The sequence below is a fragment of the Myotis brandtii genome, unplaced genomic scaffold (genome assembly GCF_000412655.1).
Source record: "Myotis brandtii unplaced genomic scaffold, ASM41265v1 scaffold138, whole genome shotgun sequence".
In the NCBI taxonomy this organism is placed as follows: domain Eukaryota; kingdom Metazoa; phylum Chordata; class Mammalia; order Chiroptera; family Vespertilionidae; genus Myotis; species Myotis brandtii.
The window spans coordinates 815,994-834,257 of NW_005354915.1; the positions used below are offsets into that span (position 1 = coordinate 815,994).

The following is an 18,264-nucleotide window of genomic DNA, read 5'->3' on the forward strand; positions in this document are numbered from 1 at the left end:
AGGCTCGCGCGCCTTTTCCAGGTCCTCTTTCGTCATCGGCGCCTAGCAGTGGGGCGGTGACCCTGGGCCTGGGTGTGGGTGGGGTTCGCTCCCCGGCGCACGGCCTTCGGAGCCCCGCCATTCCGGTGGGTGGGTTGCCTTTTCAGGAACGGGCTGCTGCTTTCTGGGCCAAGATCCTCTCACCTCGTCCCGTGAGAGCGGCAGAGCCGGTCACTCCAGGTGGCAAAGGCGGAAACTTGAGGGGGTGGGGCCTACCCGCCGTTTCCGGCGCCCGGGAGAGGGGACTCGAGTCCAGACGCCCGGTTTTCGTTAGTCCCCTAACTTTCTGCGCTGGGTGGGAGCTTTCTACACGGAAAGTGACTTTCTTAAGGTGTCAGTTTGGGTCTCAGGTCAGGGAGAGAGAACAGCTCTCACGAGGCAGCATGTGCTCCGTCAGACGGGTGAGAACAGGCAAGAAGCGCGCCCCCTCCCGGCTGCATCCTCCCGCTTGCCCCACATCGCCAGCTGGGAAGGTTTGAACGCGGACGAAGTCGCCTCTTCTGCACCAGGAAGTGTCACCTGCGGTTGGCTGGCGCGGGGAAAGGGGAGAGGTTTTGGAGTCAAATGCAACACGTTGGCGCCGACTGCATGCAGCCGCCTCCCTCCGAGCCCCGGGTCCGGGCGTTGCATCTGTTCCAGGGCGAGGCGAGGACTCGGTGCTGAGCTGCAGGAGAGCAGCTCCCGGGAAAGCCTGGCGGCGGGCTTCTGCTCTGAGGCCCGGATGGCGCCCCTCACCTGCCCGGCTAGATACCCCCGGGGAAGCTGGGTGCTGGCCCGGAACAGGCTGGAACCTCCCCCAGGAAGGGGCGTCGTTGCCTCTGGGACAGGCCCGCGCTATATTTTCGCAGGCAGCTGTGACTCTTGGAAAGGTCTTCTTTGTATTGAGTCAAAATAGATACCCCTGTGTTTTGTGTCTGGCGATACTAGTCTGGCTTTAAACAGAACACCTGGCATGTTCACAAACAGTCCTGTCCTTTCTGTTGGGCATGATGGTCCCACTTACCGTGTGGAGCTGAAATCTTACCAAGTTATGTATCAGCTTAGGGCACTGCCCGTGTACTCAGCTCTCCAACACAGATCCCTGAGAAGGAAAAAAGGGCGATGCAGTGTAGACCGTGTCTGCACTAATAGGCAGGCATAAGCGAAGGGGCAAATACCATTGTTGTCTTTTAGCTCATCTGCTTCAGTGTTCTTTGGAGAACTTATTACCCCCTGATACTATAATAGGTAAATATATCTGCCTCCCTTTGGTTGGATATACATTTCATGAGATCAAACTCGTTTGGTCTACCTCCCTGTCCCCAGCATCTAGAACAATGCCAGGTGCCGGAAGCCAGTCCATCCTTGCTGCTTGACACAGTCACTGCAGGGAAGAAACATCTGCACAGCATATGTTTCAAGGGACCTGGCGTATATGGCATACTGTTCTTAATATGTTTGCTCCCCTTAGCGCTATGTGTTTTAACCAAGGTCACCTCTCCGAGAAAGGTTGTTTCCCCAGGTAGGGATTTTTCCCTGAAGTTAGGGAGGGAATAAAACCCCTTAACTAAATGCCAGGCGGGTAGTTAATCACTTTAACTACGAACAATCACCCTTAAGCTACATAATCTTTACTCCCTGGAATAGAGATAAGAAACGCCCTAACCTTTGGAATAGAAATTGATAGGATTAAAATCAACTGGTATAAATACAGATGTAACAAGACAATAAAACACAGAACCTGGCTATGATGATCACCTGAACGCTGCCTCCGTGTCATTCCTTCTTCCCCGACTCCGTCCACACCTTGGGGAACCCCTGGACCTGTTGGGGCTGGACCCCAACAGCCAGGCATGTAGTATGCACTCAGTGAAGATTTTTGGTGTGGGCTTAGAATGTATAAATACAAAGGTCCTCAATCACTGCCAACATCATAAGGAGAAAGGGCTGATGATCTATAAAATCATACCTTCTCTTGAGCCCCTCGGAGAGCTGAGGTTGCAAAGCAACCAAGCAAACAATTCCAAGAGAGACAGGACTCTGCAAAAAGAGATGGAACGTAGAACCCCCTCACCTTTGGCAGAGCACGGAGAAAGAAGTGGCTGCCATTCAAGTGGGCACAGGAAATCACCTAAAATTTTAACGAATTCTTAAAGGCCAAATGTGAGCTAGCATGTCAGTTTGGTGTAGTTGGGGGCCTCAGATACAAAGGGACTTGCATTCACTCACAAGCTCTTTTCCATAAACCTCCACCGGAATTCTTTCTTCACAAGAAAGAGTGGAGAAAAAGCCCTTGTGGGCAGGCATGCACCTGTTGGGGGACAGGTGCAAACCCCCACCCACTTGCATTCTCTCCTGGAAAGCAAAAGCGGCAAACTCTCCCTCCCTCAGGGTACCGGCAAAGACGCATTTCTGCCAGGAAAGGAAGAGAGACAAACTCCAGTAATACCAAATCCACAGGAGGAGAGGAATCCTCTGACTTTAAAAGGGGTAAACAAAGTGTCATGGCTGCAGGAGGAAGGATAGACGTGAAATCCCTCTATTGCTGAGGGTAGAGGGGGGGACGTCAGGAAACACTTTGGGCTCAGATTCTAATCCATACCCAACAGGTTTGCTACCACTGGAAGAGAGAGGAAAGTCCCAACCAAGGTCAATCAGGAGGCGGGCAGGCATGTTGAGAAAGGCCCACCTCAAGCCCCAGACCCACAAGACCTGAGACTGAGGCCGGACCAGGTCCACAGAGAACCTCCACCCACACGTCCACGAGCCTGGCACTAGGTAAGAAGCAGCAGCAGTCGGCCACAGGAGGAGGGACAAGCAGGGCAGTAGACAACTCTGGTCCCCAGCCCACACGCTAAGCACAAGGTTCCCCCAGCCACCGCTACAGGAGCTCTAACCCTCAGGTGCACTGGAGATAGAACAATGACAAAACCAGACTTGCCTGCTACCTGTATGATCAATCCCTACACGAGTGAGCTGACAGAAGCGTGCCCATTTTCCAGGGTGACTACTGCTAACTTCAGTCTCTAGTCCTCTCTGTTGGGGGGATGATGGGGCAGTTGTGTGTCTTGACTGTGGTAGTGGTTACACAACCATCTGCATGAAAACTTGTAGAACAGTACATGCAATGGAGTGCCCTTTGCTGTGTGTAAATTATACCTGCAAAAACGAGAAAAGAGTGGGAGAGAGCCAATGCGCAGTGTCTTCAGGGTCAGGAGAAAATGCTTGTGATTAAATGTGAAGAGGAGAAGCAGGATACCAAACTGCAGTAACAACGTGACCCCAACTTTGTAAAACACAGACACATTGATGATAATGACGACAAAATGAGTGCCCATGGGTGTGAATAGGAAAAAAGACAAGAAAAACGAGTCCCCCAGAATGTCAGCAGTGTTACCTCTGGAAGGCAGCACCATGGGTGACTTTAAAGTTTTTCTGAAAACTTTTCTTAGTTTCTAAATATTCATCTGAATTTTTGTTCCTTTTACAATTGAGGGGCCTGGCTATCTTGACTCCAAAGTGGCCAATGAGCCGCCCACAGTTCGCTTGCAGCCCTTGTCGCTTTGGTGACCGAATGCCCTTGGGCTCAGGGCTTTGTACCTTCATGTCTCTTGACTGGGCACTCAGGTTTCTGGGACTGTGGTTGGGGCATCAGCTGCCAAACTGTATCCTTTGCTCATCGGAGTTTTAGCCCATTGGCAGCTGGTGTTAGTTATCCTTTGCTCAAAAAGAGTGATGCTCTCCCTGTAGTTCCTGTGTCATCTGCTCCTTCCGCTCTCCATTTCCCAGTCCTTTCCACAAAGGATTTAAAGAAGCTTAAACCAATATGCCATCAATATATGATGGTTTGACTTACAATTTTTCAACTTTCTGACTTCATGATGGCGTGAAAGTGATAGGTACTCAGTAGAAACTAACTCGGCTAAGCTGTAATGTTCAGTAGACTAGGTGTATGAAGTGCATTTTCTTTTTTTAACTCCTATGTAACTTTTTTCTATTACATTCAATATATTAGTTTCAGGTGTACAGCATAATGGTTAGACAATCATATAATTTACAATAAATGCATCGTTGACTTAGGACATTTTCAACTTGCGATGGGTTTATCAGGACGGAACCCCATCCTAAGTCAAGGAGCATATGTAATCTGAGTTTCATTGATTGGTCCGAAATTGATTTCATTTTTTCCTTTTAGTTTGGGCTGGAGAGACAAGGTTGCTAGTCAGTGGGGGAGACAGACATACCAGCAGCTGCGAGGGAGCAGGGAGAGCGCTGTGATGAGGTGCCCAGAGCATGGAGGAGGGCTCAGGTCAGGCAGCTCCAGTCCTGGTAGGCATCATTTAAAGAGCACCACTGGGAGCAGGCACCTCCTTGTCCTCTGAGGCCTGTGCCCTCATCGTCCAACAGCGCAGCCTAGTGGGCAGGCCCTGCCTCTGTATCTAGATCAGCTGTGTGGTAGCTGTCACACCTACACCTTCAGCAAGTTACCCAACTTCTCTGTGCCTCAGCTTCCTCGTCTATGAAAATAGGAATAATAGTCCTGACCTGTATGTTCAGTGGTTAGAGCATCAACCCAAGCACAGAAGGGTCAAGGGTTCGATTCCTGGTCAAGGGAATGTACCTGGGTTGCAGGTTCCATCCTTAGCCCTGATCCGAGTACCTGTGGGAGGCAACCAATTGATGTGTCTCTCACAGTGATGTTTCTCTCTCTCTCTCTCCACCCCTCTCCTCCCTCCATCCCACTTTCTCCAAAAATTAAATAAATGGGGAAAAAGTATACTTGGATGAGGATTAATAACAAAAATAGGAGTAATAATATTTACCTAGTTCATGGGACTGCTGTGAGGATTGAACAAGTTAATAAATATTAGAGTTTAGAATAGGGCCTGTCACCAAGTGAAATACAAATGCTTACTACTATTATTCCCATTTTATAGATGAGCAAACCAAGTAAGTACGCTCAAGGTCACACAGTTGGAGCCAAGTGTAAGTGAAGGAAATATGACCTCACAGTCCAGGCTCTTAATTATTGACTTCATTTTTATGCCTTTGTAAAACTGTCATTAACTTTCAGCGAAGAAACAAAATGTTTTGTCAGATTTTGGTGTGGAAAATCCAGCCTTCTTACATACAGTTTCATACGTGGCTGAGTCTATGACTTGGAGGCAGCATTCATGCTGTTCCTGGTTGGGGAAGATGTGGCGTCTCACCTGGGGTCTGCACACTTTGGTTATCATCAGCTCGAGTTGGGATGGTGTTGGGGTTGAGGCGACCTTCATAACAAGCACTTTTATACCCTTGACCTCATGTGGTCATGAACAAGGGAAGACAGGAATCTTTTTTCAGATGAGGAAACTGAAGGTCAGGGAGAGGAAGGGACTTGCCTCATCAGTGACACAAGGCGCCCCTCTGCCCCTGGTGGGACACCTCTCTGTAGCTGCCACCAACTCTCCCTGGTCATCTGAACAAATCCAGGAGCACATAGATGGCTGGCATTTGGGCACTTCGGACTTGCTATTTGGATCAGTGGTTCTCAAAGTGTGGTCCTGGGACTTGTTAGATTTGCAACCTACTGACTCAGAAACGCTGGGATGGGCCTAGCAAGCGGGGCTGTAACAGGCCCTCCGGGGGTTTGAGAACCAGTGGTTTAGACAACGGCACCTGAGGTTTGCAGTTGGGCACCAGACTTCAAACCCCCACCTGCCGGGTCTGATGCAGGTGGCTCAATCCCTCTGGTTTGTTTCCTGGTAATGCCTGGAGGGCAAGCAAGGGTGGTGTTAGACACAGCCATGATCCAGTGGGGAGAAGGGGCAGTTTGGCCCAGGCTGTGGCTGTAGGGAGGGAAAGGACTGAGTGGGGAAGAGGACTTGGTGGCCAAGGATGCCAGAGTCCTGGCTGGGGAAGGAGAGAGTGGGGTGTCACTCACTCATAACCACGCTAAGCTACCACCTCCTGAGTTCCTGTGGCCTTTCCCTCTTTACTCGGACCCTCCAACTGGGAAGGCAGGCACCACTCTTTCCTGGGGAAACTGAGGCCCAGAGAGGGGAGTTAAGGGCCAGGACAGGAGTGGGCAGTGAGGGCCCTTCAGGATTCCTTGCGGGGGCTCTGGAAATGACAGGAGGCTGAGAAAAGGGCCTCGCTGAGCAGAGGTTGTTCCATCCGACTTTTGAGGGTTCCTCCGCTCGCCCCCTTGCTCTTTATCAGTCAGTGGAGGGACCCGGGAAGGGCTGCCCTTAAGAATCCTGCAGATGCGGGTTTGAATTAGTTCCGTCAGGGGACTGTGGGCAATTCACTGGAGTTCCCGGACCTTGTGTCCTCTTCTGCAAAATGGGGTGACTCCCACCTCCCCACAGGCTGGTGTACAATGCATGAGCTCGCCAGGCGCCCCGGAGCCTGCTCTGGGCCCTCCCTGCACCCTGTCCTACACCTCCCGTGGCAGCGGGCGGTTCCAGGGGGCCCCAACTCCTCAGAAGTGGAGAGCAGGAGCCCATCACCCATCAGACCAGGCGGCCAGGTGACAGACTCATGAGCCGGGCACTGCCACTGCACTGGCAGCTGCTCCCTCACTCCTGGCTCCCTGAGAGCCCGGTGCCCAGGTGGGTGCTTTTCGGGCAGCTTCACCAGGTTTGCTGATGGTGGCCGAGGCAGCCGTCTGTCTCATCTTTCTCACCTCACTCGGGCATTTTTCCTCACTTCGCCCACGTGAGCATGGAGGGCTCCGAGGGGATGTGACTCGGGGTACGGGCCGCTGGGCCTCCTCAGGTGAGTCGCCCTTGGAGCCTGTTCCTTGTGGTGTCAAAGGGAAATGGGGAGACTCACCCACTCCCAGGTGTTGGGAGATGGGCACGCTCTGTGCAGGTGGTGTAAGAGCAGACAGGGCCCAGCGTGCAGCAGGTGCTCAGGAAATGGGCTCAGGGAAGCCCCCACACTGGGGAAGCCCAGGCCACACAGCAGCAGGTTTTGGGGAAAGAGAAACCCCGAGGGGCTCAGATGCCTCAAATTCCACCACCTCTGATGCAGCAGGGGCAGTGGGACCGGACACGGCCCTTGGGCAGCAGCCTGCCTAGGATCTCACCCGGCCCCAAAGCTGGTAAGGGCGACAGACACGCCCACGTGCTGATGTGAGCATGAGGTACATGCATGGCACAGAGACCATCACACTCACAAGATCAATAGTTTATTGATTCGTTTCCCTAAAATACTATACATTTAAAGAAACTCCTGAACTGAAAAGACTTGACAATTTTTGGTAATCTGTAGCAAAGGAATGAGGATTTCTGCTGGTAAGTCTTCAAGATAAACACATACACACATCCACTTCCAAGCAAGACGTCGCGCTCACTGGAACATGAGTAAATGCATAGCTTATATGGCGGCAGCCATTTCTCCAACGTCTGATACACAAAATAAAAGCTTTCCCCCCCTCCCCACCTGATTACAGTGTAGCTTCCTGCCGCGGCACGTCTGCTCCCTGATGACCAGGACACTCCGAAGAGACCCTGGTGCTGTGGGTGAGGCCCAGCTTCTGTTGGCTCAGGAGGGACACGATGACGGGAATCCGCAGCTGCTGAGAGGCCCGGAGCGCACAGTGCTCTGCTACGGAGGGACAACGGCGAGTGAGCAGTGGACCCGCAGCTGGCCCGTGGCACGAACTTCCCTCCGGCAGTGTCCACTTCCAGGGCCCGAGGGCCCTGGCCCACGTCCAAGCCTGGAGGAGGCCCACCCAGCCCACCAGCCAGGCCTGGGCCCCAAGGCCACGGTCTTCAAGCAGTTTACAAATTAAATCCACTGTCAAGAGCCTTTAAAATCTCATGAAAACAGTAGACAAGCTCTTTAGATTCTCTGAATATCAAATAATATATAAGATACACTAGGACATGACAGTCCCACATAAAGTGTCTTGATCTACAGGTGCTTGTGCCTGAAAAGCTAGTCTTTTCAGTTTAGCCTTCCACATCACTGACAGAATTATTCATTTGCAAGAGTAAAGTTTTAAGCACGAAGAGAGTGGAAATAGTTTTTAAATATGGAGACTTCGGGGAGTACAACAGGTTATTTCTGACACCCACATTCACAGTAGAAACCCAGCCATACGTGCTCCCATTCTCTACTGTGATCTCCCGCCTCACACGCCCTACCTGAATGGGCCAGGCGGCCCCAGGCAGTGGTGGGCAAGTAACAGCTCAACACGGAAGCAGAGGTACCACCTCTGCCTGGTATATGGCAATCTGTGCCATAACTTAAGCCTAAATGAATGGATGAACAGGTACAACAAAGTACCACTGTACACAGCCTTAAATTAAAGACCTCAGAAAATGGCATTTTGTTCATTTAAGTTACGGGTGAGAAGCGCATCAGAGAAAGAAGTTGGTGGAACAAGAATCAGGGTAACCCACCAGACGCGGAGGAGAGGCGGACAGACAGGCCAGGAATATTCAGATCCATGATAAGCCACATGCACACTGAGCGGGGAGTGGGTGCGGGCAAGGGCGGGGTGTCGTGTACTGCGTCTTCCGGTGCTCAGATCCCTCCAGCTGCACTGTGGAAAGGCTGCCAAGTCCCAGGTGCAATGACCGGCTCGTCTGTCTTCAAGAGACACCATGAAGCCAAGAGCAATGGAACCATCATCTTCTGCAGGAAAAGGAGTGGACGCCACGGCCAGCTGGAGCTGCCGGAGTGCTGCCCAGGCCGATGGCTAACGGAGTTCCTGGGACCGCACCCCTCCGCCAGCCCGCCCACTGGGCTGTCACTGGATCGCTTCGACGTAATTTGCTGGGTACAGGCCAACCTGTCCATTGTCCAAGCGTCCCTTGCACCAGCCCTGCTCATCCTCGTCCTCTATCTTGGTCAGCTCATCCCCTGCAAGACGAAGACGGAGGGGTCTTGGTGAGCAGGCACGTGACACACTGACCCCCGGGTCAGTCTCCCTCATATCTTAGCCCCCACTCTGGGCCCAACTCATAAGTGGAATCTAATTAACAAAATAAACTGATGAACGGAGTGGATCCAGAGACATGGAAGCATGGAACAGAGTGCGGAATCTCGGAGGGAAGGCGGGAGAGAGGTGGGTGGGTGGGTGGAAGGTAATCAAACAAAGACCTTGTATGCATACATGCATAACCCATGGACCCAGACAATAGGGTGGTGAAGGCCTGGGTGGGGGTGGACAGGAGGGGTCAATGGGGGGAATAAGGGGACACATGTAATACTTTCAACAATAAATATTTTAAAAAAGATGTCCAAATTCTGGAAGCTGGAAATAGAATAGACAAAGAATAAGTGAATCAGCAGACAGAAAGGAAGCAGAGAGAATGAGTGCAGTAGAGGGGTCCCTAGAAAGCCAGCCCTTTGTGGCACAGATCCTGAGAAAGGGGGAAAAAGGGGACATATGTAATACTTTCAACAATAAAGATTTAAAAAAATAATAAAAATAAAAGAGGGAATAAAAAAGACACAGGCTAGAAAATGCGCGCAGGGCCCTGAGGTCAAGATGCAGTCTGTGCCGTAAAACCGAGGTTTCAGCTCCTGGCAACAGAGCTGTGTTGGTGGTAACGGGGAACACAGCATGGCTACAGGGAGAGTGTGAGAGGTGCGCCCCTAAGGCGAACCTCTGCTGCCCAGGGCACACCAATGCCACTCGGGTCTGGGCAAGGCGGCACTGCCAGGGGGCCCGTGGAGAAAGGCTTTTCCCTAGGGGACTGCGGGCCGGTGCTCGAGATGTTTGGGGGGCTGGGTGGTCCTGGCAACCAGCATCTCCTGCTCCAGTGCCTGTGGTGCCCAGGCCTCGCCCGCTGGAGGCCCCATCTTAGCAAAGGCACAGGCACCTCACTACCTGCTAAGCTCTGGCCTTGAGCATCTGCTACATTTAAAAATATATATATTTTTTTACTGATTTCAGAGAGGAAGGGAGAGGGAGAGATAGAAATATCAATGATGAGAGAGAACCATTGATCGACTGCCTCCTGCACGCCCCCTACTGGGGATCGAACCCACAACCTGAGCATCTGACCAGGAATCAAACTGTGACCTCCTGGGTTCACAGATCAATGCTCAACCACTGAGCCACATCAGCCGGGCAAGCATCTGCTACTCTTGAAGTGGGGACTCAACACTTGAAACCAGCAGGGATTTAGCAGCCTTGGTTGGCAGCATTCTTCCAGATGCCAACGGGGAGCCACCTACCAGCCTTGAAGCTCAGCTCGTCATGCTCCTGCCCCTCATAGTCGTAAAGGGCCCGGACCCGCACTTCCGTTCCCGAGGTGGCATCCTCATCAAATGGATTGGAGTCCCCATTGGCATCCGTGGAGGAGAACGGGTTGTTAGACTCGTCGTCGGACCAGTCAGTGGGGTAGCTCTGCGTCTTCTCGTAGCTGCTCACGCTGCAAGAAAGGGGGGAGCCGGGGCCCTGAGCATGGGGCTGCCAGAGGCAGGAGGCCCTGGCTGGGCTGGGGACTCCTTCCACAGGAGCACGGCCCCTCAGCATCACAGCGCGGCAGGCTCCCTGCCGGACCCGCACCAGCTCCTGGCAGAGGCAGGGCCGGCGGCTCCAGCAGCGCCACCCCGCGACCTGTCTTCCTGTGCAGAGGCCTTGACTACGGTTAATGGAGGACAGAGAAAAGCAACCACAGGTTAACTGGTGCCCCCCTCCCTGCGAAATTGAAAAGCCAGAGACTGTCCACAGCTGGCAGCCGGGCCACCGCCTGCGGGCCTCATGCATTGCTTTCAGTGCCAAGGGGCCGAGACCCTGGACAGAGAGAAGGAGAAAGACAGAGCGAGCGAGGTGGAAACCGGAGGGAAACGTCTGTTCACCAACTTTTTGGCCTTAATGTCCTCCTTCTCACTGACGGTGCTCCCCGTGTCGTCCTCATCCTCGAAGGGGTTGTAGCTGGACAGTGACTGCGCTGACCGTGTGGGGACGCTCGGGACACTAAGGTCGCTATGGGGAGAGAGAGAGCTTTCAGGGGACCCCAGCGTGGCAGCCCCTGAGGTCCCGGGTGCTCCCAGCTGCAGGGTCACAGGGCCAGGGGCTAAAGGCACAAGTCAGATGGGAGGAATATGTTGTATGAGCAGAAAGTAGTTTCAGCAAAATACTTGGCGATACTTTGGTTGTAAACACACAAAGTGTCTAAGACAGTGGTTCTCAACCTTCTGGCCCTTTAAATACAGTTCCTCATGTTGTGACCCAACCATAAAATTATTTTCGTTGCTACTTCATAACTGTAATGTTGCTACTGTTATGAATCGTAATGTAAATATCTGATATGCAGGATGGTCTTAGGCGACCCCTGTGAAAGGGTCGTTCCACCGCCAAAGGGGTCGCGACCCACAGGTTGGGAACCACTGGTCGAAGAGGACAGACTTGCATTTCCATCCGTGCATCAGAGCCCTGGGGGGAGAACATGGGGGTTCTGTCCAGTCCTCCCCATCCTGGGAGCTGGCCGGCCAGACAGCCATGGGGCTCAGCCTGTGGGGCTCAGAGCCCGCTGATGAGAGGAGGGAGGCTCCCAGAGTTCTGCGAACCCCACAGCACAGCGCACCCCTCCTCTGACTACTAAAGGGTCTTCTGGGCCTGGAGCTTCCAAACGCAGCATGGGAGCCGCTCAACAGCCCTGTCTAGGAAGGAAGAACCCCTTTTGTGCTGCGGAGAGAGAAAACCCATCTTACAACTATGTCCACTGCCTGCTGTGTGCCAGGCCTGGGAGGACCAGAGAGAAACTAGACCCAAGCCTGGCCTGAGGGCTGACAGCCAGGGGCGACGGGGTGCAGGGACTGCAGGTGCCGAGCGCAGGTCAGATGGTAGAGAAGATAGGCCCCGAGAACGCGGCACCCTGTGTAACTCTGAGCTGATGGGCCAGACACCAAGTCCCGGGACAGGCTCCGGCGGCCGGCACCACCTCTCGCCAAGTCCAGGCTGCCTGGACGGCTCAGAGATGGAGAGGGGAGGGGAAGAAATGCTTCAAATGCCACTGGAGTGACCCATGACCTCACAGACTTCAGGCCTGGTGAAGGGCACTGGACCCCAGCCTGCCTGCTGCCTACACCTGGGCCACGTGTCTGAGACCACCAGGCCCTCCTCCCTCCTTGGCACCTTCCTCTGACTTCCTGAGAGGGGACTGGTCCTGGGCAGCTGAATTTGTACGGCAGCCAAGGCAGTCTTGACCTAGGCACTCCCTGGGGTGTCATCCTCCCCACCCCACCCCATCACACAGGTGCTGGCATGATCCTGGGGATGGTGCTTACTGCTCTACTCACTTAACCAAGCCCACCTGCCCAGATGGTGACAAAGCAGCTGAACGATGACAGGCCATGTCTGCCCGGGGGGGAGAGGGGTTCGGGCGGGGGCTTCAGTGTCTGGGGCTACAGAAAGGCCCTGGAACCTGTGCTGACCCTTCCTCGGAAGCCACGATCATGTGATGCATCATCACCACGCGATGCATCATCACCACGCGATGCATCATCCTCGGTGTGATGGAGGCCTCGGCCGGCCGGGCACGGCTCCCAGGGAGGGCCGCCTGCAGCCACAGCTCTGCAGAGGGACAGTGCTTATCCGATGGGAACTCTGTGGTGAGGACAGGCCTTGTCTAGCATGCACTATCCAGGAGGCCTCATGACCTCAGGGCTACCTCTTCTACCCAAACAATGAGAAATAACCAAGGCTCTCAGCAAAGAGGTGATTTCAGAAAGGGGACACCTGACAACACGCGCCCCCCGCCCCCCAGGTACCTGCATACAGCCTGGGGGAAGTGCAAACCTGGCCAGATGCCTGAAGCAGCCGAAGGAGATGATGTGACCTCCACCTGCCTGTGGGCACCACTGGGACACACATGACCAGCACCGATCAGCTTCTCCCTTCACTTGGGGCCCAAAGCATGTTGTGGCCAAGGCTCCCGCTCTGATCCTTCTGCAGCTCCAGCACCGTTGGACAGATGACCCTCCCCAGAGGTGCCCTGAGGCCGCGCCCACAGAACTCACCGAACTCAGATGCCCAGGGAGCATCTGGACAGAGGCCCAAGGGGGACCCTGTGAAGCCCCACTGGGGACACGCCCAGGTGCCAAGCTGCGGGCGAGTGTCCTGACCCATGCAGAGGGCCCAGGGATGGAGGCTGCCCACACCCACCTGCTGGGCTTGTTCTGCAGAGCCTGGTCGCCCGTCTGGTTGATGCCTGTCAGGGTGACGCCGTCAGCAGGCTTCTTCTTCTCTCTCCGGCTGAGGGTCCGATTCATGTCTGCAGACCACTCCTGTGCACAGGCACCGAAGGAGAGAACCCAGAAGTTCATTTGTGTGAGGCCACATCAGTCTAAGACATGGGCAGGGGCTTGGCCCTCAGAGCTGACTGTGCCCTACACTGGACCTGAGCATGTCTGCAATGAGGAAACAAAACCCTGGGGTGCAAATAACACCGGGGGCTGGGGGGCCCTGCATCACCAAAGGGGCAGATAAGCTAACTGACCACTCAAGTCTCCCAGGGGCGGCCCCCTCCCCTGGCGCGCTTTGCTATTCCTATTCCATGCACCTATCTCCCAGAGGTCCGCTCTTTCCCAGCAAGTGAACCGTTTTACCAAGTGCCCTGGAAAACACAGAGCAGGGGAGGGGAGGAAGGGGCTGTAGCAGAAACGCACGTGCGCACATGGCTGATGCGGTTCCCCCTCCCGACAGCACCCGTTATCAAACAGCGTTAACTGAACCAGCGCTTGGCGCCACCGCGTCCCCCACTTTGTTCACGTGCAGCTACAGGATCTTAAGGTTCGATGCCATCTTAGAAATCCCAAGTCTAACAATTGCTCAGAGGAGGAAACCGAGACCCAGAAAGAAACAGTTACTTTTCCACAGTCAGTGGGAGCTCAGGCACCCACGTGTCTATCACTGCTCAATTGAAATAAGATGGCTGAGAACTCGGCTGGAGCCTGAGTCCCCTCAGTGACCTCTGGATGTAAATCTGTCCTGCCTGGTGGCCTGCGGCCGATGTGCTCAAGCCCAGCCTGACTGGCAGGCACACGCTTCCAGAACCAGGCTGTGGGCACACACAGACCCCGGGGCTGCACACGCTGCAGGAGGTTTGGGATTCAATAAGTTAGCCATAAATAGTAACTTACTTCATCCTTGTGGCATGGAAAACAAAACAAATCATTTCATTAGAGAAAGATAAGCACAATCCGCCCATGTGGGCGCTGGTCCCGGATCCGCAGAGAGAAGGGCCTCCCAGGGGCTCACCCAGACACCCACCCCAGGAGACAGCCTGTCACGTCTTCCTCCCAGGCCATTCTGCTGTTTGGGTGCTGACACTGACAGGCGACCCTGAGGAGAGGGGGGAGGGATGGGGTGGGTGCTGTGTGCACAAGACACGTCTTCAACCCGCTTCTTCCCACTGAGTCATCGTGGGGGTGGGGGGAGGCTGGGCGCCTTCTTTCTCCTCCAGGTCCCTTCCACTCAGAAGGGCCCCAGGCCTGTTCTGTCCCAGGGCCTGAGGAAGGGGCACAGCCTGCTCTTGGCTTCCTGTTGGGAAATGTCCTAAAAATGGTGTGGGGGCGGGGTGCTCAGCTGCAGGGGCCCTTCTGACATCTGCAGAAAGAAGCTTCCTTGAGAAGCTCCAGAAAACACAGGCACACGTGTGAGGACTTAGTAACTGCAGGCTAAGATGGGGCCAAGCTGGCACCCGAGGAGACAGCGATTGTCCACTCCACATTTTAGACTTGGGGAAACTGAGTCACAAAAAGGGCAAATGACTTGCTCATCACCCCACAGCTGGTAAGTGGTGAGGCGGGACCTCACCGCACCTGGGCTCTCGCTGCACTGAATCGGGGGAAGCCACTCGGCCCGAGTCCAAGGCAGAGTCACTTCCAACATCCTCCCGGGAGAGGCCCTGCTCCACGGCGTGGGGAGAATCCCCGCCCTCGGAGAACAGGGAGCAGGACCAGTGCCCACGGCCGCCTCTGCTACCATCCAGGCGGGGCGGGGGGCCTGGCGACCCAATCCTGGGGCTGGTAGAGTCTGAGATCCCCAGGCATTTTGCATGTAGACATTGGAAGGCTCAGACCCATGAAAATGGGAAAAGAGGACAGTTAACCCTGAACCCAAATTTACTGTCTGAAATAAGGAAAGTGTGAAGGGGAAGAAGAGCTACACACTGAGCAAACGCTCCCCTTCAGGCCTGGACCAGAGGCAGCTGAGCTGGTGCCGTGGCCCGCAGGCTGGTGTGCACTGTGGCCGCTCCCTCCCGGACATCCCAGGTGGGACAGGGAACTGGGGGTGGGGCGGGGGGGGGGGGGCTGCATGTCCTGCAGCTCCTGGGACTCGCCCTGAGGAAATGCCAATGTCAACAGGTGACCAAAGTTCTTAGCGAGAAAGGACATAATTGCACCTTCCCTCGAGATTCAGGCCCTTCAGCAACGCCTGAAGCCCCACAAAATCAGACATCAGCTGGCCTTCGAGCGCAGCTGGGTAACAGCTGCCTCATGAGCAGGGCAAAGGCCAACGCGGAGTTGGAACAAGAAAGTGCATGACTCGACCCGTGGGCCCAGCCCCGGCTGGGCCAAGGGGGTCCCGGGTGCAGCCTCCTCCTACCTCAAACTGCGGCCAGTTCATGGACATGCCCGGCCCGTGGTTGGCTCTGAACCACCTCAGGTCCTCCACCGCGTCGGCAGCTTTGAGGCTCTGCTCCAGTTCACGGTAAATGTTTTTGTAGCTAAATCAGAAAGAAGCGTGACTCTTGGAAGGCAGGGACGGCCACACTCATCCCAGCCCAGTGCCTGCCACAACAGGCACCGAGGCCTGCAGCCTCCACAGCTGACTTCACACTGGACCAGGACTCCCTGCCCTGGCTCGGCTGGGTGGTCATCCGGCCTCAACATGCACAGATGACCACCAACAACAATGGCGTGGAAGCCACAGCTCTGGCTTCTAACAAGCCAGTTTTCAATCACCAGGGGGCAAGTTGGCTTTGTTCTGTGCGGGGTAATACAGAAAACACTGGCATCTGGGCCACACAGGCCACCAATCCGGGTGGTCCCACTTAACCAGCTCCAGAATCCAGTGTCGGGAAAGTTCCTCTTCATCCCTTCAGAAGTGGGGACGCCTCCTGCTGGACAGCTCACAGCAGCTCGCTTTCCTAAGAAGCTGACCACGTTGAGTAGGAGTATGTGTCACTATGGGTCGTATTTGTCACTCCTAACCTTTATGGCTGGAAATCATTTACCCTCCCTAGACCTCAGTTTCCTCCTCCGTGGAGTGGGCACAATACCATCTATTATGGGTTGAATCCAAAAGATGTTGAAGTCCTAACCCCCAGTACCTCTTTGGACACAGCGTCTTTACAGAGGAAATCAAGTTAAAATTAGGTCATTAGGGTGGGCCCTAATCTATGGACATCGTTTTCTAAAAAGGGGGGGATTTGGACACAGCCACGGAGAGGGAAGACCGTGTGAGGCCATCTTGAGAGAAGACGGCCATGTGACTGAGGTGATGGTCTACAGCCTAGGAAGGCTGAGGGCTGACAGCAGACAAGCTGGAATCGGCAGGAAGACCCCTGCTAGACCTGCTGGGGGAGCCTGCCCTGTGACACCTGGGCTGTAGACTTCCAGCTCCAGGAGAGAGAGAACAGACTTGGGATGAGGGAAACACCCAGTTTGTGTATTTTGTTACAGCAGCCCCAAGACACTACTACACCATCTACTGGCCAGAGTGGCTTGGAGGGCTGAGCAAGGCCAGCATGCCAACCTAGGACAAGCACTCACACAAGCACTCACGTGTGGGAGCTATTCTACACAGAGAGGAGCCCAGCCCTGCCCCAGCCAGCTGTGTGGCCTCAGGCAAGTCACTTAACCTCACCCAGCCTCAGCCGCCTCAGCAATAAGACAATGCCACCTACTTTATAGACTGTTATAAAGATGAATTAAATGGTGGCAGGGTAGCTGTGCAATAATCGTTGCTTTTGTTGTTTTATACAGAAGGAGACACAGGGAACGTAATTTCCTGGTAACAAGCCCTGCTCTGTGGATGGCAGAAGTCTATGTCCAGGGTTGCCCAGACCTCTGCCTGAACAAAGGCATCATGGGACCAGAGACAGAGAAGTGCAGAAAAAGCTTCCCAGTCTCCCAGCACAATTCAGATCTGAGTCTCCGAGGGTCTGTGCTGTCCGGGCCTAGGACCGCTGAGAAGTCTAGGACCGAGCTGGCAGCCAGCTAGTCTGGACAGAGAGGACTTATAAGGGGCCTCAAGGTCAGACCGTCATGGGGGCAGGGCATGCCAGCCCGGAAATGCTGTACTTGCACCGGGCTGACTTCAAATCCACCAATTGTAGCCAGTCCGAGCTGCAGCCCTCCCCGTGCGTAGACCCAGTGCTGCACACAGAGCTGGTAGAGCAGCCCCTCATTGTGCGGAACGGGGCCGGGCGGCTCAGGCCAGTGACCAGCTGCTGCGAGCAGCGGCAACAGGCTCAGCAGAGGGGCTCGCCCTGGGCAGGGGAACTTCACCTGACCAACCACTGCCACCCCATATCTGGAGACCAGTGACTGAGCTTTGCTCAAAAGCAACCTTCCGCTGACTTCACTGTGACGTGCTCTGTGGCTAGCAGGACCCACCTGGACACATTGGACAGGTCTAGGTGCTTCTGAACCTCGAGCAGAACTTCCCGGAAGAAGCGCAGGCGCTTCTCCTCAAACTGCTGGCACTGCTCGAACACCTGCTCCATGTTCTCCATGTACTGGGGGGTGCTCTGGTCCAGCTCCTTCAGGGACTTCTCGTACTTCTCTTTGGTCTACAAGAAAACGCAGACCCCACAGAGGGAGGGTCACCACCAAGAGGAGGCGAGCCAGGCTCTGTGCCACGCGGGTCCTCACGGCCTGAGTCCCTCCCCACCACTTCTGAATTCAGCAGCAGCTGGACTTACTTATCAAGTGACAATATTACACCAGCCGCCGTGGGTGACTTTTATAAGGAATAAGCACGGTGAGGAGCTGTGACCTGCATCTAAGAAGCACCCCGATCTATTTCCTTTGCACCCCTCAAGTCCCTTGACAGTAGCAGCCTCTCTCTCTCCCCCAGAGCAAAGCACACGGAGAGGCTGGAAGCTGGAGGCCAGGCACAGGCCCAGCCCACTTCCTGGGAACTATTCAATCACAAGTTGCTGGCTCGTGTTTAAGTCCCGTGACCCAGACCTTCCAGGCAGAAGTCCACCTGCACCTGAGGAGCCCTTCATCAACATCCTGTTTGATCTTCTCCCTAATCCACTGCGGGGGGGGGGGGGGGGG

The 18,264-nt window shown here is 54.6% G+C and overlaps 2 protein-coding genes across 3 annotated transcripts in view; both read right to left on the bottom strand.

The window, feature by feature from the left end:
* ARFGAP3 (ADP-ribosylation factor GTPase activating protein 3) overlaps nucleotides 1–36 on the bottom strand; it is a 50,424-nt gene extending 50,388 nt beyond the window's left edge. Inside the window, exon 1 of the mRNA XM_014535123.1 lies at nucleotides 13–36. Coding sequence (XP_014390609.1) covers nucleotides 13–36 — 24 coding nt within the window. The remainder of the gene's footprint in view (nucleotides 1–12) is intronic.
* Nucleotides 37–7,179: 7,143 nt separating this feature from the next.
* The window catches only part of PACSIN2 (protein kinase C and casein kinase substrate in neurons 2), a 67,311-nt gene continuing 56,226 nt past the window's right edge, over nucleotides 7,180–18,264 (bottom strand). Inside the window, exons 6-11 of one of the 2 annotated variants that reach the window (XM_014535113.1) lie at nucleotides 17,596–17,771; nucleotides 15,581–15,701; nucleotides 13,136–13,257; nucleotides 10,832–10,954; nucleotides 10,201–10,397; nucleotides 7,180–8,877 (exon numbers count right to left, since the gene is read on the bottom strand). In XM_014535113.1, the coding sequence (XP_014390599.1) occupies nucleotides 8,765–8,877; nucleotides 10,201–10,397; nucleotides 10,832–10,954; nucleotides 13,136–13,257; nucleotides 15,581–15,701; nucleotides 17,596–17,771 (852 nt within the window). In that variant the 3' untranslated portion in view covers nucleotides 7,180–8,764. The remainder of the gene's footprint in view (nucleotides 8,878–10,200; nucleotides 10,398–10,831; nucleotides 10,955–13,135; nucleotides 13,258–15,580; nucleotides 15,702–17,595; nucleotides 17,772–18,264) is intronic. The other variant, XM_014535114.1, reaches the window with a different exon arrangement.